The 24,226-nt window shown below is 38.8% G+C and overlaps 1 protein-coding gene across 1 annotated transcript in view; it reads right to left on the bottom strand.

Annotated features, from left to right (window-relative positions):
• LOC139712452 (adenylate cyclase type 5-like) overlaps window positions 1-24,226 on the bottom strand; it is a 175,365-nt gene that overhangs the window by 96,888 nt on the left and 54,251 nt on the right. The window contains exon 3 of the mRNA XM_071624268.1: window positions 20,202-20,323. Coding sequence (XP_071480369.1) covers window positions 20,202-20,323 — 122 coding nt within the window. The remainder of the gene's footprint in view (window positions 1-20,201; window positions 20,324-24,226) is intronic.

Here is a 24,226-nt window from a genome sequence, read left to right as displayed (position 1 = left end):
TGAGTATCAGCCCTGAGACAAAAGGTATTGTAACCATCTCTACGGACACAGTGCTATAACCCAGTAAATACTGACTTGCGTTTTTTTGCACCTGATGCAGTGGAGATGATGTGGTCTAAATCCAACCGGTCAATAACACAGAGATGCCAAATAAATTCAGTGTTTGCTACATCCAATGATAGAGTGGAAATTGTTTACAGTGATGGGTTGGAGACAAGGAAATTTGTGTTGATATAAATCGGAAAGACTGGCCCGTAAGCTAGGACACTAAATTACGACAAGTTGGGAGTCTCATCCGGTGAGTAGCTTTATATGGATGTGAGATATAGAACGTGATGAAAGCTGATGAAACTGAACTGACAGGTTTTTTTTTTTTTTTTTTTTTTTATAGATCTGGACATACAGTATGTACACACCCATTTCCAGGATACTGTAGTGTGATAGAAAAATCTAATTCAAATGTTCAAAGCGAACTACAAATGTACTACAAATGTACTACCGTACTGGAGATAGTGAACCCATAGTGCTAAAGTTGTGTCTTACCATGAGAAATTATATGTTTTTTTTATAAATGCAGATTATTACATTGAATATTTCAATCTCCCGGATAACGCTAATGGATACAATTCCAGAGGCAGGTAAAAAAAAAAAAAATCATTTGGATGGACAACATGAAAAAATATATATATTTATGGATAATATATGAATACAAGTAATGCACAGAACTTTACAATAAGGCAACATGGCAGAAAGAGGTCTGAAGTGCTTCGTGCAGGGCATTGCACTAGCTGAATGAATGAATATTGAACATTTTGCACAGCGGCAGCCAAAAATAGCACAACAAAAGGCAGCTATTGATTTCTCTGGGAGCAGTAAAAAAATAATGATTATATTAGGTTTTCTGATATTACCAGATCTCCTAGTCGAGAGTTTCAACTGGAGTCACACACGTTAGAGAATAAAGATGCACTATTGGGCGAGAGATTACCACATGACTCACTGCAGCTGACAAAAACATCTTAATACTCAGTTTTGAATCATTAATACTGTCAAGTCATATCAGTCTGATCAGAACTGTTGTTAGATGGAACTTTTTAGATGTTTAAACTTGGATTTATTCTCACATAAACCTCTTGCCTCCTCTAACCTGTTGAGGACAGTTTGATTTTGCTACAACACGCATTTCCCATAGACGCTTGCCCGACTATACTCGGGACTCGTCCTCGATGGGTTAAGGTATTGTTTTTTGTCACTATATAAACTCATCACAGGGAATTAATTCCTGGACACCATTTCCCTAATGGTTTGATGCTCTAGCTTTTTATTGCTAATTTCTGCTTTGCATTGTTTGTTTCATAAAAGGTATAATAAATTAATATCTGTCATTTCAGCCATCTGTTGATAACCCATATGTTGTTTTGGGCGCAGAATTTTCAAAAGCCTCTTTACAACTAAATCTATATTTGATTCCTAAATTTGTAACATCTTTTTAGAAGGTTAAAATTTCTCCTCTCTCTCTCTCTCTCTCTCTCAAATTGGGAAGTTCTTGTAAACCTCTTTTTGATTTTGTGGAGATTTACTGTATTTACACTGGCTCTGCTTTATCTTTCTCCAGTATAACATTAATGTACAGCGAAACTGAGAGGTGCTGATTGGAAGAAGATGCATTGACATCCGTAGCAAGAGTCTGCAAGGACAGGAATTGGTTAAAGGGATGGTATAATATTGGTTGAGGTGAGGATTCCACTTTTAAAGGACAACTTCACCTTCATAGACATGTGGGTTGAGTGAATGCAGCAATATTAATAGTAGAATACATCAGTGAGAGTTTGAGAGTTTGAGGAAAATGCGACAATCCGTTCAAAAGTTATGAACTTTTAAAGTTTCTGCTCAGTCATGGCTGGATGAGAAGACTACTGTGGCTTGTGATGTCACATGAGTACAACGGTATAAAGAAAGTACAAAGAAAATTCACCTTATTTTCACTTTTCTCGCAGAACAAAAGAACACTCGACTTCTCTCTTTCAGAAGGCAAGGAGAATAATATTACCCTTAACATACATCAGTAACAAGTCCAAGAAATGTGCACTTTATTCAAAAAGTAAAATTTTGTGAAATTCTCTTTTTATTTTCATTATATCGTTGTACACATGTGACATCACACACTGTAGTAGTCTTCTCATTCAGCAGTAATTGCGCAGATACTTTAAAAATTCATAACTTTCGAACGGATTGTCGGATTTTCCTCAAACTTTCACTGATGTGTTCTACTAATATTGTTGCATTCACTCAATCCACATGTACATGAAGGTGAACTTGTCCTCTAATGTTTTGCGAGATATTTAGAAAACCACTCTATGAAATTTTAAAAAGCATACAATTCTAAGAGGAATTGAAAGTTTATTTGATGAAGATTGGTTTTAGTTTTGGCTGAGATATCCAAAACAAAGTGATCCTAATAAAAGGTGGGGCCTACCTTTTATTCGAATCACTTTGTTTTATTTTGTTTTACTTTGTTTTGGGATATCTCAGCCATTTCAAAACCAATTTTCATCAAATAAACTATGAATTCCTCTTAGAATTGTATGCCGTTTTAACATTTCATACAGTAGTTTATAGTATCTTGCAAAAAATTAAAAGCTGAATTCTCACCTCAACCAATACTATACCATCACTTTAAAAACACATGACATGCCTGCTTCCTGTTAGCAGTTGGTTCATGCTCTCTCAGATAAAATGATCAGTGCTAATCAGGATGATGTAAAAGCAATGTTGAGTATGAGCCTACAGTGTATTACAAAAGTGGCAGTTGTCACTGAATATGAGCTTGTGCTCCGCCTGATTTCTTGAGCCAGTGCCTCCTGAAAACTGCAAATTTAAAGGGAGCAAGCATATTTAAATAAATTTGAGATTCTGAAAGACCCCTTTAAGCTGAGAGATAGAGAGTGCAGGGGGCCAACTAAAGTGGCGGTTTCTCTTCTTCCTGTCAAAAACCGGAGGACAGTCTGATGAAAGAAAAGGGGCTCATGTTCCTCTCAATGCTAATTTTCTCACCGCAGACAATGCGCTGTGGAAATTGGGGTTACCACAAGGGAGGAAGGCAGATGATCTTAAATATGTGTCATTAAGGGGGTGGGGGGGGGGGGGGGGGTGGGGGGAGGGGGGCGAAGAGTTTGGATCCCTCACTGCATTCAGACTGATAAATGATGGGCATCATTCTCAGCCACAAGTGCCGGGGATCAGATCTGAGACGGAGGGCTCTCGTGCCAGGCTTGCCGGGCGGAATCATCTCCAGACGTGGGGGATGATTTTAATGCGCAGCGGCAGATGGCAACGCATCCCTGTAAGAGCCAGTTGGGGAAAAGGATGACAAGCGAGGGTGGAGATGGGCGACTTGGGGAGGAGAAATCAATAATGGAGCTGAGATATAGAACATAAGCTGTTGCCTCCTCATGCAGTTGCCGTCAAATCGTTGGAAAACAGAAGCATGAATAGCGTCTCGCACACAGCGCCGTCTGGCTGTGGGCCGTGTCCTTTGTGAGAAAAGATGGAGGCCAGCGCTTTGTCGCATATCTCCTTCCAGAATATCAGACAGGGCATCATCTTTGCTCAATATATGACATGAAATGGCAAAAATATCATCGGTATTTTATCAAACACTGCTTAGACCGTGCAAATGCAATCTATTTTTAAAAATTTCACATGTAAATGCATATCCCAATTTTGGCTGAAGCCATTCATAAACTCTAAATTTTCTCTCCTTAGCTCCTGCCTGGCCCTAACCAGAGAGTTACTGTATAAGCTGTTATTTTTGTGAAGGTTTAATTTTCGCGAATCACAGTTGGATCGCGAATTTAACAACACGCGAAATGTCGCCATGCGCGAGAGCAATAATGCATTTACGTTAGCAAAGCATCAATTCGCGAAAACAGCATCTCACAAAAATGTCTGTGACCTCCTCATTTGTGAAAATATCTGTACGCGAAAATAGCAGCTTTTACAGTACTGAAAGGGGTGCTAGTCACCGCTTGCATCTCGTTTTCTGGCCTATCCTATCTAAAGCACATCAGGGGGGCGTTTCATCAACGAGTTCGTCGGAGGTTTTCACCGACAAATTTGCTATCAGCCAATCAGACGCAAGGATTTCAGTAGCTTTTAACAGTTGTCGGTGTAAATCACCGACAAAAAGTTTCATGAAACACCCCCAGGGGGGCGTTTCATCAACGAGTTCGTCGGAGGTTTTCACCGACAAATTTGCTATCAGCCAATCAGTCGCAAGGATTTACACTGACAACTGTTAAAAGCTAATGAAATCCTTGCGTCTGATTGGCTGATAGCAAATTTGTCGGTGAAAACTCCGACGAACTCGTTGATGAAATGCCCCCCTGGTAATGATAGCCCAGCATGCGGAAAGCTTGCAAATTGTCATATTAGAACAGATTCGGCAGACCAGTTTTCCTACAGATTTGTATTGCATGCGCACCTTCACAACAAACACTTCCCTGACAACGAGAAGGCTTGCCCAAGGCTTACCCGAGGCTTGCTAAACTTAGCAACAACCAATACATCCTGAGTGTATTCCAAGTATCAGAATACATGAAGTATGCAGAGGTGGATGGAATAATTGCTTTTTACTAGGTCGCTGAAGGAAGAAAAGAAAGTCATAAATTTGGATATTTGTAAATTGGCCTTTTTAGCATGGCATGAATATCTAGGACAGCATGAAACTGAATTCACAGGTGGATTTCAAGACAAGTGAGACAAGACTAACTGATTGCTAGCCTGGCTTCAAGGCTAGGTACTGTTTCTTCACCTTTGATAGAATAACCATGGTGACACAAAAGAGATTAAAAGAGGGTTATTATAGGTAAATGGTATCTATTGATGTGTAATTTCCAGACTTCTGCACAGTGAAAGCACCACCAGACTTGCCTCCCAGCTAATATAAAACAGTGAGGGGTTACAGTGACAAAATGGAAGGTATTACGGACCTGTTGATTTTAGCCATTCAATTCATCCTTGACTGATAATTTCGTATCAGTGGAAAACTATTACTTGAATTAAGCAAGCAGCAGCCACAAATATTGACAGCCAAATGCCACTCCACATTGGGACTAATTTATGTGATCCGCTTCACATTGATTTGATGGCTAAGACAATTTATGTATACATGATTCACCTTCCATTATAATCTGCCGCTCACTTTCTAATGTGTAAGTTTTTCTTTTATGTAAACAATCAATTATGGCAGTATGAGCCTTTATTTCTCTTTCTCTCAGAATGTTTTCTTCGTGCTTTAACCACAAGGTAAACATTTATACCACACTCCTTTATAATCTCAATTAGAGTGCATGCATACGCTTAAAGGGGCACTGTTATAAAAGTTTGGTGTAACTCACTAACCTAGATGAGAAATGGTAGGGAACCTAAAAACAGTGCACATTGCCTTACCGGCTTGAAATTTGGTTGCTACAAAGCACAGTCTCTAAATGTTTGAGATTGATCCCTTTAAGACTGAAAATTTTTGTTTTATTTCCACCTGAACACTTTAAGTTTTTGTTTTATTTCCATTCTTTTTTTTTTCACTCACACCTGTTTAGATGGATACGTCAGTAAACACGACACACACGCCGGAATGAAAATGAAATTAGTCCTAATTGATTTTCCCATTCACTCCACACAAGGTTCAGGGTAGCCATGCCATTAACTCCCCATTACAGCAATGATTGCCTCTCATCGTGGCAGGCAGGGGAGGTTTTAATTATTACTGTCATCAGGTGAGAATATAGCGCCGACGCCCTTCATGGAAACTCGCTCTGTCGCATATATTTTGCTTTTCTCTCGACGCCTCCATCACCAAACAAGAGCTGCTCGATTGAATTTGCCATTCTGTCAACACTGATTTTTTTTTTCTCTCTATCTCTCCTTTAGTTCTATCTTTCTTACCTGGGCAATTTTTTATTTTTTATCTATCATTTATTGATTTTTTGTTTTTTCGGCAACCCCCAAAGACTTATATTGCCATTTGTTAATTCCATGAGTTGAGTGTGTTCAGTACACGCATAACATCACAATGAGGATTTGATGACGTACAGTACCTACTCACTGAGCAGAATGCTTTACAGCCTGAACACATTCCCACTTGCTGGATTACTATAAAAAAAATACAAGCAAAAAACTAAACAAAACAAAACATGTGTAACATGACATATTCCAACTGTAGTCAACTAATATCTGCATTTGTAGGTGACACACATTTTCTGTTGTTGTTGGTAAAAATGAACAATAAATCTCATATGAACTTATCTCTGATTGTTGAAAACTTCTGATAAAGCAGTGTATGTTTGGAGGCTGCATTAAAATGCCCAGGCTTTTAATACATTGTTACAAGTTGCCAAGTGGACTTGAAGACTAGCAGAAATTAGATTCCAGGGTGAAAGGAGGAATGCAGGCAAAATGTAGGTATAGATAAAAATTTTGATTTTATGGAATTTCTGTGCATGAGATTGTGAGATTCCTCACTAATGTGCAAACTGATGACTAAGTGGTGGATGAAAGAATTATTAATGCACCAACGTGCCATTGTAAAATGCATACATGTACTTCTCTAGGCAGGTTTTATTTTCATACACATTAAACTCTGCTAGGGTCATTTGATATTGATGGAAATGGGTCAGTTGTCTGTCAAGATCACTTGGAAAAGCACAAAACACACGACACTTTCCAAAAAAAACAAAAAAACAAAACACACCTTTAAAACACACCTGTACTTAGAATATCTTGTCACATTCAGGCCATAAGATAACCTCAGACCTTGCTGCAGGCTTGTTTCTTAGTCAAGCATGATTATATCCCTTGCGAAAAAAAGTAAACTTTTCTTTAACATCACATTGAATATCACAAAACATCTCAATTTCATTTTAATCATTCACTCACAACAGGTGCACAGATCCAGGTTACTCCATTCTACACCACTTTGGGTTCAACAGATGTTTGTTATCACCTAAAAAGAGACAGCAAACCTCTGAGAAGTAACGCAGTCACCGTCATCAAATTTCCTCAAGACACGATTCACTTTCATCGTTGCGTGGAGGTATATAATTCATTCCCACAGCAAACAGCATGAAAGCAGGGCACCTTGTATAATCATGTCTAGTCAAATTTCATACACAGTCTTTATTATTTTGTACACTTTTCCTAATATTTCACCCCCCGCAAGGCATTTGAAGGGTGTCTGATGAGCATTGGCCCAATTTGAGCTTGTGAATTATTCAGAAGTGTGGCTATTAAAGGACAGCAGCAATAGCTGTGTTCAGACGGAGGCAGTTTTGGTCGAAGTAACTTCGGAGGAAGGGTCGGAGTAACTTCGGAGGATAGGTCGGAGTAGTGCCCGTCTGAACAAAGTCCTGGTAACTTCCTCCGATTGGAGGAACTTACCACGACCTCTTCCTCCGAACGAGATACTCCTGAGTTTTCTCAGGAGTATCTCGCTACCACGACTAGCCGGTCGGAGTAAATTGCCCGTGCGGACAAGCCCTCGGAGTATCTATGAACTTACATACCTTATGACCTAGGTAAAACTTCCTGGGTCAAATCGCAATGTTGACATTTTGCGAGTACACATGCGCGTGTAGTGCAGTTTATTCTAACCTAGTCGATTGCGACAAAGAAGCTAGCGCTCATGCAGAAATTTCCATGAACAAGAATGGAGAAGACAAATGCCACTTGTAAAAAAACAATCCCATGGTCTACGTGCGCGGCGCTACCACTTCCGGAAATGACACCGACCCTCGCACATAAATTGGTCGGAGTTTCTTCCCACGACCTTCGTGTGGACACAAGGGTCGTGGAATATGCATTAATTTGAATTTTAATTACCGTGCCATAAATTTTTACTCCAACTAGAAATACGTCTGAACATGGCTATAATCTGAAAATTTTCTTTGAATGCTAAAGTAGGGAAAACTGTTCCACGTTGAAAGATGACTGCCACAATGGGAATGAAGGTACACTAAACCATAAATTGACAGGTTTATTATTAATCAACCCATTGAATGAAGACTAGTCCTGAGTATACTCAGGCAGGTGTCTATGGGGAATGTGTCTTGAAGCAAAAGCAGCCTGTCCTCAACAGGTTAAACATAGTTTGAACATTCTGTGGAAGCTCACATTTTATGTTTGCATATAAAATGTTATCAGCCACAACCACCATCTTTGAGTTAAATCTGATGAGATAATGTGATTGTTCGGTTATGTTTGTTGAATACTATTCTATTTACTTAAAGCCCAAACAAAGCTCTGGTATGCCTGCAAAAGTTGTCAAATTTCGCTCCCAAATGTGAACATATGCTTAGGAAATGTACAGGATAACGATGTTATAACAAGATATTCGACGGGTAACGACGAAAATGCGAAATATTAACCAAAAAGGTTCAGTCTCAGTACTTACCCGAACGGGGTCAGGATAAACTCAGACTCGGGGATAACTCGGCTTCGCTTTGACGGCGGGATGAGTTGTAATGGTCGTCCCTCTGATTGTACGGTGTTGTCCTATGGGAGCGGCCTGTATAAACTAGCGCTTCGTGTTCTGGCTACTCGCAGTAATGGTCCGAGTTGTTGACAACACGCACATCAAAAACCTCTTTTGCGCGCATGCAAAATTAGTGTGCGCCTATCAAGCACCTCTAAAACAATCAAAGGCGCTTGATAAACAACAACAAAAAGTCCAAAGACCGCGCGTCTCAGCAACTGAGGACCGCGCGCTGTCATTTTTGTTTTGTGTGTACAGGATTACGTTAGCACGCACTTTCCTGTCCATTCAGTTAGGCCTCATTTGGTATTATGCAGTGGCCAGTAGAATGTGGCGATCACGAACTGCAGGTGAATTGTCTGAAGTAGGGTTGAATTTTTCCCGAGACTGAGTTAGTCTGGAGCCTTCTGGAATAAAAGTCGGTTTTCCTACTATTATTATTTTTCTCAAAATACTCCAAACCGACTCATCATTCCAGCAAACCGCGTCAGCCAGGTAAGTTTCTTAGTGGACTCTTTCGATATATTGCAAGAAAAAATGAAATGGTGCTAGACGGGTTCTCAAGCACTTACCGAAACTTAGTTTTCACTTTAAAAGAGTACAGTAGTTTCCTACAGCACAATCTAGTTGTTCTTGCTGTAGGTTCAAACAAGTCAGACTTCAGCGGAAAATGTTGTCTTGTTTCAACTTGATGGCCAAAATACTATTACTGCGCAGGACACTGGGTTGTGTGCTGCTATGTACAAGCATTTGACACACGACTCTGGAGATGAGACATCGAATATGTAGATATCAAAGATTGACCTTTTCCCACAGCTTGAGCGAGCGAGAAAGAATAAAAGAAGAAAGTACAGGGCCCTGTTTAATCAAAAGATAAAATCGATTTAAAATTTCCTCAACACACAGCATGCCATAGACTTATGATAGAAATCAACTTTATATTAAATTTTAACTCTTCATAAAACAGGGCCCAGTTATGATTAGGATTATGAAAATAAAATAACAGTCACAGGAGAGAGAAGTGAGAATAGGAAGAAAACAGAGATGAAATGATACGGGACAAGCTTTGCACTCGGTTAAAAAAAGGGACATCACAAAATACTGTTTAGCCTCCAGGAGAATAAAAAAAAGGAAGAAAATGTGGGATGAAGGAGGTGAAAAATTGAGAACAAGATGGCAATAGATATCCGACTGGCTGGCCATTCCTTTAGGGTCACTGGTCCGCAAATAGAAAGTTTGCTGTTAACTCTTCTCTTTATTTTTATGCATCTGCAGAGCCCCACAGGCTATGTGGTACTCCAGCAAAGGGGCGAGACAGGGGCATGTTATAGGCCAGCGGAAATGTCTGGGTTGAAATTTCAGAAACGGACGTTTGACTGACATCACGGCGCATGCTTGAAAACAGGAGGTCAACTCAACATACTGAGCATGTCTACTAGCTAAAGAATCCTTTGTAAAAGTGCAAACATTTGTGCTTCTTACCTTTTTTCTCCTTGGTAAATTCAACAGGACTTTGTTTGTTTACAGTTTTGAGGATAAGAATACTTAAATTAATCATTTAGGTCTAACTTGACTCCAGACACATTTGAGAGTCATATTTTTTGCTACAGTTCAGGGGAGCACCAAATCTGCTAAAAAATATCCACACTGAAAAAAAGAAAAATGTGTGTTTCAATATTCACATTATTGAGTTTGGGATCATTTCGGAATTAAAATGCAATGATTTGCAAAAGAGAAAAGCTCAATGGTTTGCGTGAGTTTAATCGAGATTTGAATCATGCTTTTCCAGTGTGTATGAATGGGTCTTGAAGGGCTCCTATGGTATGATGGCCATGGTTCATTGGCTATCTTTGGAAACAAGTCTAGATTTCAGCATTGAGACCTTCATGCCAGAATTGATTGCTTTATTGCAAGGGGGATAGGAATCACTACTGGAAGACACGCTATGGTTGCCATGGCAACGGGATGAGGCAAGCAAGGTAAAGCGAGATGACTAGTACAGCAGAAACAATATCACCACGCTACTTCTCGAGTGGGTGCTTTGACCGACTGCCCATCAGTTTTCTTCCCAGGGCCGGACTGGGAGAGAGAAGGAGAGACAGACAGACAGACAGACAGACAGGCAGACAGACAGACAGAAAGAGACACACAGAGAATGAGAGCGAAAGAGACAAGATACACCGACCATACTTGCTGTGGAGCAAGGAGCCACTTGTGTAGGGATCCATGACGGATGCTAGTATTATCTCCTTAGGGTAACCATATTCCTAAGCTCAAGCCCAATTTGATTTCACGACAATGCCAAAATGAGGGTGGGTGGGTGGGGGGGGGGGGACTGTTTGTTAGTGGTTGCAGCACGGGGTGACGAGGTTTGAACCTGATTTGAGCTTGAGGTACATGCAGATGATGAAATCTAGGAAGCACTTCAGTATAGCTCAGATACATGCACAACAACTTAGATAAGCGCATCAAATGTGATAACCTTGGGGGTCTATCTTATGCAACGTCCATTGAATTTTAGAATCTGGTATTAAAGGGTTTAACGTGCTGACACGGAGGAAGTATGCATCTGGACATCAGGTTTATATGCTCTGAATTTAGCATATGATGCAGTGCTTCTCTATGACTTAAGCATTATGCTACATGTATACTGAATACGCCGAATATTTTGCGAGGTTTTTATTTTTGCGAATTTCGCGAGTCAGGTGCTATTCGCGAAATTAAAGACACGCGAAAATATTGACTCTGATCCCGATGTGGATGTGACGTACACGTGTACATTATCTCCGTTCAGTACAAGATTCCACGATCGCGAATTTAACCATTTGCGAAATCGTCGGGAATTCCCGATTCGCGAAAATTTAGACTCGCAAAATATATGGCATATACAGGAGTAGACTACCCACAATAGAACATTTTGTTGGTTTTCCTGGTAAGACGATTTTCAAGTTCATCACAGGAAATAGCAGCCTTCTGTACATGAAAAATTGTACAACCATTTTTCTAGGAAACATGGAATAATTTTCACTCTATTTACAGCAAAATGCCTCAGGCACTTCCAGGAAATAGAAAAGACTTTAGTCAACAAATGCTTAATTTTGGGATCTGTTCGTCAGGCAGGTTGCTTGTTAATATCTGCAGAAAGATATCATCCTGACACTCTAATGTACCTGATATTTACACTGGAGTTGTAAAAGAAATGCTGCCTCTAATATATGTATCAGAGAGGCATGCACACACACAGTAACAAAAACACACAGAAACACACCCACCCACCTAGACACACACACACACACACACACACACACACACACACAGTGATACCACTACAGAATATTGTGTGTTATAAATTGTGTGTAACCCTCTTCGGGTTATCATTTCAATATACCACTGACTCTGTAAACAAACACACAGTTGCCACGATGATAGAGTAAAATATGCTTCCCCCACCCCCCCCCCCCCCCCCCCCACACACACACACACACACATACATACCAGGAAAAGGACAGTCAATGTCCTTGGGGATTATAGGAGTGGGAAATCCACTGTCAACCATTGTATCTCTGGTAAGTGGTGAAGCTCTAGATCACCAAGATGTGAAACCAGGGCTTCATCTATTCCTGTGAAGATAGGTCAGGGTCTGGCCATGAGGAAGCCTGGCCTTCTCTCCATACTCCAGACATTTAAACCATCCCTTACCTCCACCTCCTCCTCCTCTTCCTCTTCCAAGTAGCACCCTTTATCACACCAGACAAGAATTATGATCTGTCACATTTTTATATTCTGCCAGATGGCTGACAAAGATCTCGGGGAGAAATGCATCCGCCCTCTCCGAAGCTGGTATTAAAAGTTTCGTGCTCTGGCCAGTTCATCAAAGGATGGACTCCTCAAGTGGTTGAATAGCTGTGGCGTTATCCAACGCCATGGTGCGACTTACACATGATGGAGGCTTGCCTTGTTTTCTTCTTGGCCGTCATCAATTATGAAAGATGAGGAGAGTTGGATAAAGGGGGAAGTGGGAAAGACAAGAGGATGGATAGAAAGGATTTGAAAAAAGGAAGTGGAGACTTACTATGGAGAGAGGAAAAGAAAAAGAAAGAGTAGAGAGGGGGAGAGGGTGGATTCACAGAAAAACAGCCTGACTGAATATCAGTTTCATGATTAATCTATAAAAATAAAAGAATGAATGAATAAATACATGAATTAAAGATTTACTGAATGATTGAATGAATGAATGGAAAGAATGAATGGAAGACTAGGAAAATGAAAAAACTAGAAATGTTGCGACGGCGACTGATGCCTCCGCCATAATGCATGATTCTCCCAATAGGTGTATAGTACAATGTCTTCACAATGTGTGACGACAGTTTCACATAACTGGCAAAATATCGAAATAACACTCAGGTTTGTCAGAAATATCTTGAATGTTCACTTTCCACGAATTGGGTTTGCTATTTAATTGACCTAATTGTCTATTAAAGAGTGCAGGTACACATATTTGGGGAATTGAAAATTTTTACTTGACTTCTGACCGACCTTATTCTAAGTTTATGCATTGAGTATAATTTCCAAGGTATGAAGAAAGAGTGTAATTACAGTACAAAATATATCTTTTTTTTCATATAAACCTGACCTTTGACCCTTAACCTTTGACCTTTGACCTTCTGGCTGGAAATTTCCAAGAGAATCTCTATTAAGTAATACATACATATATTAAATTTTAAAACTAATAATGCTATCATTGCATATACTAACTATATAAGGGAAATAGTAACATTTTAAGGAGTTGACCTTGACCTTTGACCCCCCTGACTATTGACCCATGACCCCTAAATTCCCTAGATAATCCCTGCCAGTCAGTACATGCATATGTACAAAGTTCCATGAAGATACATTGAACCATTTGCGAGAAAAGTGATATTGCAACATTTTCACCTAACCTTTGACCTTTTGACCTTTGACCTTATGACATGAAACTCTCTCTGGAGAATCTTTACGCAGTAGTACATGTCTACACTAAGTTTCAAGAAAATAACTGCGGGCATTGCATAGATATGAGGGAAATAGCAACATTTTTAGCATTTGACCTTGACCTTTTGACCTTTGACCTCTTGTCAATGTCACTAAAATCTACTCAACTAATTGTCCCATCATACATCATCCTTGGACCAAGTTTGGTGAAAGCTGCTTCCTCCAGTTTTGAGTTATCACATAAACAGATAAATTTTAAGATTTGACCTTGATCTTTGACCTTTGACCTCTGTCCGATTTCACTGAAAAACTAATCAAGTAATTGTCTTATCAAACATCATCCTCCAACAAAGTTTGGTGAAATTTGCTCCATCCAATCTTGAGTTATCGCGTAAACGGATACAATTTCATGATTTGACCTTGACCTTTGACCTTTGACCTTTAGCCGATTTCACCCAAAATCTAATCAAATCATTGCCCCATCATACTTCATACTTGGACCAAGTTTGGTAAAATTCCAGTAAATATTACTCAAGTTATCGCGTAAACGAAAGCGGACGGACGTACGTACGTACGTACGTACGTACGGACGTACGGACGTACGGACGGACGGACGGACGGACGGACAACCCGAAAACATAATGCCTCCGGCACCACTTCGTGGCGGAGGCATAAAAAAAGGATGCCAGCAAGGACAGAAAGGTCTCTGTCAACAGATTATTATTTGATTTCCTCACGAACATTTCTTGATCAAATGGAATATGGTCAGCATCGTGATGCATCCTGTTACTATTCTTATTTTCTGTCAGCTTGCTATAACATTAAACACCACATTTACTCTATGAAAACAAAAGGAAGATTTTCAATCTAGGGATTTAATCTCTTCAAAAAAGGGAAAACAATATCTGACAACAGTTCACCATGCCTTTGTCACCCCCCCCCCCCTTCATCATTTTGGCAGAAATCATATATTTTTTTTGTTGTTTTTTGACAAAAAGAGATACACCAGTCAGCTTCTGCCTTTGAATGATGCTTGATCATTGACAGAATCAAGCTCTGCTCTCTATATAGTACCTCAAAGAAAGACCATGTATAAGTACAAACTGTAACATGTTCTGTGTTCAGACGCTGCGTGTCATCTAAAAAAAATATACTACATTTGGGGAAAACCCCCACAAGTGTCAGAATTACAGAAAAAGACCTTGTATCGGTCTATTTCTGTCTCCTCTTGAGACAATGAATGCATTACACATTCCAGAATGATGGAAAGTGAAAAAAATCATGAATTGTGTCTTACATTGATATTGAAATTGAAACACAACAAAACTGTAAATGGAATAACTACTTCTTCTCCACAGTCATCATGGATGATGAAGTTGAAGAGATTCTTAGAATCCCAATAATCATCTTCTACTGAATTAGAAACACAACAACCTCCTACTACCAGGAAAATTCTCGAGAGGAGGAGATAATTTTAGCTTTGGAAGACATAAGCATTCTCGAAAATTTCTTATTTTACTATTGATAGCAGTGCTCTTTGAAATGGAGGAGACTTTCAAGATATGTTTCTTAAGTAAGATGTAAACACTTGTGCGTGACATCACAGCTCTTGAGAGTGAATGAGGCTTGCAAAATATGTTTAAATGTTTTATATATTTATCCATCCATCCATCCATCTATCTATCTATCTATCTATCTATCTATTGATCAATCTTCAAAGTTATCTACCGTAAAAGTGGATATCTTTGTGCTAGTAATATTTCTCACGCAGCTGATGGGTAAGATGAATTCTACATGTCTTTAATTCTGCGGAATCAGGACATTCATTACTGGAACATACGGCAAGCAAAGATATTTATGGTTGGGTTTTTTTCGTGCTAGTTTTTATAAAGTCGTGCAAAATGCACAAAAATTTCCACTTTACAATATATATCTACCTATCTATCTATTTATCGAGACATATCTATAATTCTGCATATTTTGAGCATTTTCAGACATGACAATTATTTGTAGAGTGAACAAGAACCTCATCATTAGAACAAACAGCCTCAAAAACTCTTTATAGTCAGATAAAAGTAGATGATATATGAGTACCATTTGAATTATTTTGTGATTATTTTTCAGATTCCAGTGTAACAGTCCATGCATTTAAAGGTCCTGTTTACCTTTGGAGACAGTGATTTAAAAAAATGTTCAAGATATCACATTTGATGCATATGTTTAGGTCTGTTGTATCACAAAACATCCTACCATATAAAATGTTTGCAATAAAGCCTGAAATATAACAAGATATCAGTATCTTTCTCATGAAACCATAACTGTACACAGTTTAGCGTGGCAACATTTTTATTATAACTATTGTTCACATTTTGTGTATTTAACAATACATGAATTGATTATACAGATTCAAATTTTTACAGCGGTTGTTATTATCCCAAATTCAGATTTTGGAACTGTTTAAAAGCACTAGTGCTGTATTTTGTTTCATCTGCAAATGGTAAATTATGCCTTTAAGTCTCCCCTCTATCGCAGATGTCACCTCAAGTACATTTACATGTTATTAAGGAGGAAGTAAGAATTCATTCCAAAATTTGCAACATCCTGGGGCACACAAGCCTTTGCTCATGGCGGTCTCACCTTATGGAATGATTTACCTTCAGTTTTGAAATATTGCCCTTCATCAGACTGCTTCAAAAGTGGTTTAAAAACCCACCTGTTTAATGCCTCTTTCCAATTTTCTATGTTTTTGTTTTAATTTGTACTTTCTATAATATACTCCTTATAACCTTCTCTTTTCTGTATGTACAGCACTCTGTACAGAGTGGATTTGGCTTAAATACTTTAAAGGGATCGTATAGTTTTGGTTGAGACCTAATTTCAGGTTTCTAACATTTTTTGGTGAGATAATGAGAAACCTCTTATGAAATATGAAAGAACATGTAATTCCATGAGAATTTAACATTTATTTGACGAAAATTGGTTTTGAAATGGCTGAGATATCCAAAACAGAGCGATCCTAATAAAGTGTGGGACCCACATTTTATTACGATGGCTTTGTTTTACTTTGTTTTTGGATGTTTCAGTCATTCCAAACCCGATTTTCATCGAATAAACTTTGAATTCCTCTTAAAATGGAATGCTCTGTACTTTTTCATAAGTGTTTTCTTGGTATCTCGTAAAAAGTTAAAAGCCAAATTCTCATCTCCACCAATACTGCACCATCCCTTTAAATCATCTCACTTATTTTTATAATTATCATTATTATTATTATCATCATCATCATCATCATCATCATCATCATTATCATTATCATCATAATGTTATGACTGCCAAGATTTTGATTTGTGTCACTATGGAGTTCATAAAACAAAGAGAGGACAGATCATTTCCTCCCAGGCAGATGCTTTGCCTGGTCACTTGAGGACCTCATCCAACCTTCATTTATTCATATATATATACATACAGACATACATATATATTTCTTTGTCAAGACCTCAATGCACGACCAAGGCAACAGGACAAAGAGACTTCCGCTATTAACCATCACATTTACACAGATTGCGTGTGACAACAGCCTTGACAAGCCTTCATTTATTCATCTATTTTATTTTATTCATTTTTTTCTGGGGGGGGGGGTAGTCAGGATTCAATGCATATATTCAATCAAGGTGGAAAATGCCTTTTAGCTTCCCCTGCTAGTTTTGCAATTGAATAGGATCTAGAGTAGGCACTGACCTAATCGAGTCTGAATTTATTGAACTCAAATTTGAAGCACAAATCTTGGACAACATGACATGCAGGGTTACCAATGTTGGAAGACACACACACACACACACACACAAAATATGAATGTAGATTAAAATACATATTCTCATAGCAAACCCCCCCCCCCAAACAACAAATTTTGGTTTTGAAAAAAAAAAATTAAAAAGGTACATACAAGCACTCAATCATGAAATTTCATCAAGATTATATTTCATCTATTTCATTCATCAAGAGAATTACTGAAAATATACTGGTAATTAACATGCAGGACAGAAAAAGTACACTGTAGCTCAAGCAATTGTGCACCTGAAAACTCCCCAAACAAACGAGAAAGATGGTAAAGAGGTACAAAGCTGTTGGATGAAGCTTGCATGTCTGGATATTTCAATACCAGGGAAAATGAAAGCTCCAATAATTGCAAAAAAGATGCAACACTTGGTTACTTAGAAAAGTGGTACTGTAAAAGTGGGCATTTTTTTCATGGTGTGGAAATGTTCATGCATTTTACGAGACCAGAAACTAGCATGAAAATAAAAGCATGCAACTATTTTTCCTTGTCAATTGTTCTACTTATTAATAATGTCTTGATTCCGCAGATAAATAACACAGAAAAGTTGTCTTATCCTGCCAAGTGCAAAAAATTACTTGAGCGAAAATATCCATTTATACAGTACTACTACTTGATTTTTTATTTGATAAAAATGAGCTAAGTTGATGGGGAAATTAATGCATGTGTTTTCATCCATACTGGATACAATCAACCTTCGAGACATTTTGTGGGTTTTACGATATCGAGCCACATAATTCAATGAGGATTGGAAGTACTAGCCAAATATGATTGGTAACATTGCACCACATCATACAATAATCACATTACAAACATTTATCTGAGAGGGCACTAGAATGCAGTATGTGAAGTCTGCATAGCAATCATATCAAAGTGGTTAGTGGTGAAATTCAAAAGGCTTTTTGGTCAGGTTTGTCCACAAGTTCTGACAGCTACTGCTGGAGTAGTTCATGAAGCCTGGCGAGTCTGCAAGTTCGTTTGTGAGCCCATGACAAGCCGTCCACTTTCACTGCAATGTCAATAAGCACCAGGTTGATAATGGGGTCTGAAGGAGCAGGGGATCAACATCGCTCATAGATTTCCTGGCAATGCCAGCTGCCGGCCGACAGCCAGAGACCCGGGTTTTGACACTCCGTGGGTGTCGCACGGTTAATTCCTTTAAAATGACTGGTCACTCTGCAATGAACACAACTTTGCTCCATAACTTCTCTCCCCCCCCCCTCCTTCTCTCTCTGAGTGTGCATTTTGCTTATCAGTCCAAATGCTGTGAGTATCAATTGATATTGGAAATGCACTTCTCCCCAGAAGCTTTGCCCATTTCGGTCACGTGAAAGGCATCGTTGTGTGACATTGCTGTCTGGGATAATGATTTTCATATTTATGTCTTTCTTGCTCTAAGAAACAGCTCTGAGAGCAGCGGCAGCTGCCTAAGAGTGTGTACTCCGTTTGTTGCTTCCCAAACTGCAGTTCAACTCACAAAATGTACCTCATTAGCTTTAATACACTCATCAACCACGACAGTGTTAAAGGGCAGATATAGATTTGGTTGAGATAAGAATTTCGATTTTTAACTTTTTGTGCGATAATTGATAGAAACCACTTTGTACATGAAACATAAAAGAGCATATACCATTCTAACAGGATTAAAAGTTATCTATACATGAAAATTGGTTTTGATATGGACAAGAAATATACAAAAAAAGAGTTCCTAACAAAAGGTGGGTCCCACCTATTCTTATGACCACTTTGTTTTACTTTGTTTTTGGATATCTCAGCCATTTCAAAACCAATTTTTATCAAATGAACTTTTAATTCCTCTTAGAATTGTATGCTCTTTTATTAGATATAAGTGGTTTCTAATCATCTCACAAAGAGTTCAAACCTGAATCCCCATTTCAACCAAAACTATACCATCTCTTTAATATATTTTGTGCTTTCTCTTCATGTCATTATCATGACTTTCTGACAAACTTTACACTTTTCAGAAAATGCAATGTCATTCTCATTATTACTTCATTCATATTCAAAATAGTAAGGACTGTTTAAAGACTGCATGTACAGTAGGTTCAAGATAGGAGTTTAAGTGTTTTTTTTAATAGTATTTCTAATGGAAAACTGAAGTGCAAAAGATTTTTTTTTTGTAAGCCCATCTATCGTCTAGCAGTGTCGTCAAGAACAATGTAGGTATAAGTTCTGATTCTGAATGCTGAAGACAGGTAATGACAACTTTAAACCTGACAGAGTAATTAGCACATGGGACTACACTGTGTTTTATCACAGGCGAAGACTCTACATTTAAAGTGTATCACATGAAGAAGGCCACATCTGGGATGAATTGAAAGATGAAATTCCAGCTCTGCGCTTCTGGTACAAAAATGATTCGGTACTGCAGCTAGCAGCCAGGCGGGAAACAAGACCCCACTGCTAACACAGAAGGGCGAATCTTTCATACCACACGCTCTAGAATTACCTTTCAAAGGTCACTTTAAACAGTTGCACGCTCACTCCACATTTCCATTAAACTTTGAATGAAGATGGCATTAGGTTACAGACAATGTTACCCTGCATTTACAAAAGAAAAAAAAAAAGAAGCTTCAATGCCATCTACGATGGTCGCACTGTATACTTTCCATCAAGTTCTCAATATTTTATTTCAAACTTTTCTTTGCTCATACAATGAAAAAGGTAATTTGCATAATCTTATCAATTCAACACAATCTTCGGCCATATGCCTTTCAAACAGTTTTTGTCAAATGAATGAATATAACAGCTTCGACAGAATACATTGAAAATACAGAACAACTCCACTGCAAGGACGACAAGTGGGACACAAAAATAGAGTAAAGTTAAACCATGGTGTCACTTTACCTCACGTTCTGGTGCCGCTGGATGTAGATCTTGTGAAACTGAATGTCCTCCCTCTTGTTGGCAATGTCTGCTTTCATCTCCATGGCAACGTGCCTCGGCAACACCGACAATAGGAGACGTTCCTGAAAGAGGTAAAGAGCGAGTGGTGAGATGTCATTGAAAGGCAGACCGGTGCACTGCCATGTCTTTGTGGGGCAGGATATGGATTGTTCCACATACTGGAATGCAATTGTGTGATACCATGTCAATCAAATCCCCTCTCTGATGACATCAGGCATTGAAAGTTAAAATTCCGTCTGTAAAGGAATGATATCTGTGCTGTGATTAATGGGCTTAGTGGGAGGCAGACGTATCTAAATATGGATAAGTGTAGACAGGCAAACATACTGAAAATTTACAGACTCAGAACTACAGGTCCAATTTTAGGAACAAGTGTCTCTGAACTCGTACTTTTGTATTGTATCCCCTCTTCTCCTATATTAGCTTGAAGGTGCTTCTGAAAGTCTTTCCCAAAGATGTACATGTATGTGAGTTCTAAACGCAGATGTATGTACAGCAGGGTTACTTGGTAGTTGAACTTTGAGATCCAGTTACAGTCGATTCTTCCTGGACATCATTTCAATTACAATGTACCATGGCAATGATTTGTGTATCGTTGTGCAACCAGTGAGGTCTCCAATGTTAAAAACCATCAAAAATGTACTTACTTTATTCTAGATGCTCCATTTGATTTGAATACAGTATGTCAAATTTCTGCACGAATTATAAATCTGTTCAAGTAAAATGCTACTTCATGTTCAAGTAAACTTTTAATAAAAGAGTATAAAAGCAAAATGGAAAGAATGTCACTGGTTTCATTACACCTGGCAACAAAGAAAATAGGTATTTATGAAATGTTTAGAATTTACACATTTTCATGAAAGAGTAAAATCTGTTCACAGATTGGAAAAGATGATTGTTGTCACTGCCTCATAATACCCCTTTGATTGGTTTGTAAAAATTACTGAATTCATATTTGTGGTATTCAAATATTTTATACAGTAGTGATATACAGCATCCTTACCCTTTCTCAGTCTCCCTGAAAGTGACAATAATACGGTTTGGAAATTATTTTCTTCAACTAGTTCCTGCCTAGGGGTAATAAGCCCTGCATTTATGTATAGGGTGTAAATCCTCTCCAAGTGTTCCCCCAAGGAGATGGATGGGGGGGGGGGGGGGGGGGGGCGTGGGGGAGAGTGACTCTTAAGATCTATTGAAACATTCCAAATGTCTGAAAAACCACACCACTGTAACACAATAACAACTCTAGGCTTTCGATGACAACTTTCAAATTGCTTAAGGGGGAAAAAAAAACCTTAACGTAGTTTTGTTCGCAAGAAACCTAAACCTCAATCGAGAGAGGAGAAAATGGGTGAAAAACCGATGGAACAACCACTACTGAAAAGTGATCATGTCTGAATTTTTATTTCATTTCATTTTCATAAACCTGATACGTTCACATCATTCTCCTCTACATGCTGGTCTTTCTTTCTTTACTCCTTCCCAGCCTTCCGTTTAATCAAATTTTAATTCATTTCGGATTCTCTGCTCTTTTTATATCATAATGGTGGCCAGTCACGCTTGCCCATTCCGCAACTTAATGCTTACCCGTCAGTGACGTTCAGGTTGTTATAAAACTTGTGTCTGATTAACAGCCCAATGTTTGCCAAGGGTAGAGTGTCATGGGGGCGTGTATGAAACAAGATCAAGTTGTCATGGTTACCACGAGGAGGAGTATCTATATATAGATATATATAATATATACTTGGTATCCTTGAGCATGCATGTCGATTGAATGAACAAGCAAAACCTACATGGCATTCTATGATTAAATACGTGAGTGGGGGTATGAGTACGTTAAGAAAAGAAAGTGCCCTAATCAATAAAAATTATGTAGTGACAAAATCGGTAGGGGTAATGCGGGAGAACTGCTCATATCATGGTCTGGAAGTCAGCGAATCTCACGTTTATGAGACGGCCAGATTGTTTAATAAATGTGTGCAGCCATACCTTTCTTTGCTTAACAGAAACTGCTGCAAATGACATGCTGTGAATGCGATGCTTACGATATCTTATCTTTATGAAGACGCAAACTACACTATTCATAGTGGTAATTCAAAGTTCGTGCGAAATACGCCTACGATATTTGCGCATGAATCCTGTCAAAAAATACCACCCACTGTACAGCGGTGTATTTCTCATCTGACCCGACACACTTCCTTGTCTTCTCAACAAATGAGATACGCAAGAGAGCAGTGCTTATGTCGGAAAGGTATACGTTCTGGCCAGAAGTATCGTGGTGCAATGTGTTTCGTGAATGAGAAAGGTACCAACTAAACTGCCACGGTATCTATTACTGCCGTATTTTGCTAATGAGAATGGTATTTCAACAAATTACCACAGAATCTACTGCCATAGTAAATCCAATGTGAATACACCACTTGATTACATTTTTTTTTTTTTTTTTGCAGAGAACATCATTCTATACTTTGAAAAGAGATGGACACTCATCTCTTACAACATGATTCGCTGACCAGAGTACGACTGTACCTTTAAGAGAGGAGTCGCCGCGCAAGAGATGCATGTACGAGGAGACAGGACACAAGGAAACGATTACAATTACAACCAAGGTAGAACTTTGTAACATACCATCTCATTTCCCCGACAGAATTCAATTACACGAGTGAAGCACAAAATTGCTTCGCCACTCTAATCCACGACTGCAATTCCCTCATAAACTGCAATCTAAATGCACTTTCAGACAAAGCAAAAACAACCAAAGCAAAACCAAAAGAACAAGACCGGGTACAGATATGGCACTTTCGGCTGGAATTGGCCGCGGAGTTAGAAAAATTAGAAGTGGACGGGAATCATTAATTTGCAATCAGCAGAATGGGGGGAGGGGGAGGAGCAGAGAAGGAGTGGGGCAGGAAGGCAGGGAAGAAAAGCGGGACAGACTTGATGGAAGACGGCATATCTAGACGGATTCAATTAGGCCCACCAGGTATTGCATCGCCTACTGGGAAGTACACGGAACCTTCTATAAACATCTGGACAAGACAAGGTCTACCCGTCCTTGATGGAAGCGCCTCGTACAGCCCTCTGATAAAGCTGTCTTCAAGACGGTCCCTTCGCTCCTTCATCGGACAGCATACAGAGCAGCAGAGCTGCTTTTACATTCAGATTGGTGTATGCCAAGCGAGCACTGATATCACATCACAACAAGTCTAAAAGAAAATGAAGCTAATGAACACACTCCTACATATATACAAGCAATGCAAACATTCTAATGTTTAGATTTATGCCGAAATGAAGATTATACAAAAGGTTGTTTGAGAGAAAGCTATAGAACCTTTGCAGCATCAGGCAGATACTGAAAAAGTTATGACCTTGTGGCAGTCTGTATGTCACGGAATACAGTATGCTTTGGGCATTTCAATAGCAATCAAAGAATTGAACCTCTTCCAGTGGACAGTAATTGCAAAGACCTATATGAAACGGGCCCCTGGTCTCAGAGCTATTAAAACACATTTATAAATCATGCCTCCTTTTTTTTCCAGTCAATATATCTTCAGATATATAACACATTATTCCCTCAAACAATAGCAGAGAACATAAAAGCTCACTTATTAAAGTTTGTTTCCTCTTTCTGAACGTATGGCGAGGTTCAGAATTTCTGATTGCTGAAAACTTGAAGAGAAAAACTGATGTAATTTCATCTCGGGAGGAATGCATGACACTTTATCTCGAAGGAAAGCTAACAAGTTTGATTACGGTGGTGTTGATATTTTCTTTTCTCTCTCTCTCATTCAAGTCATATCCTCTCATGTGGCATTATCAAAAGAATGGATGATTGGATAGAAAAATATTATGGTACAGACTGTTTTCTCTCTCTCAAGAGACCAGGGCACTGATTGAGTGGGTGGATATCATTGTTGATGGGCGAATGTAATTTCCATGATTGGGCAAAGCTTGACTCCATCAAC

Source organism: Diadema antillarum, unplaced genomic scaffold (genome assembly GCF_040938485.1).
Source record: "Diadema antillarum isolate AM-2024a unplaced genomic scaffold, OU_Dant_1.0 seq00001808_RagTag, whole genome shotgun sequence".
NCBI lineage: Eukaryota > Metazoa > Echinodermata > Echinoidea > Diadematoida > Diadematidae > Diadema > Diadema antillarum.
This window is presented reverse-complemented; position numbering and strand designations above follow the sequence as displayed.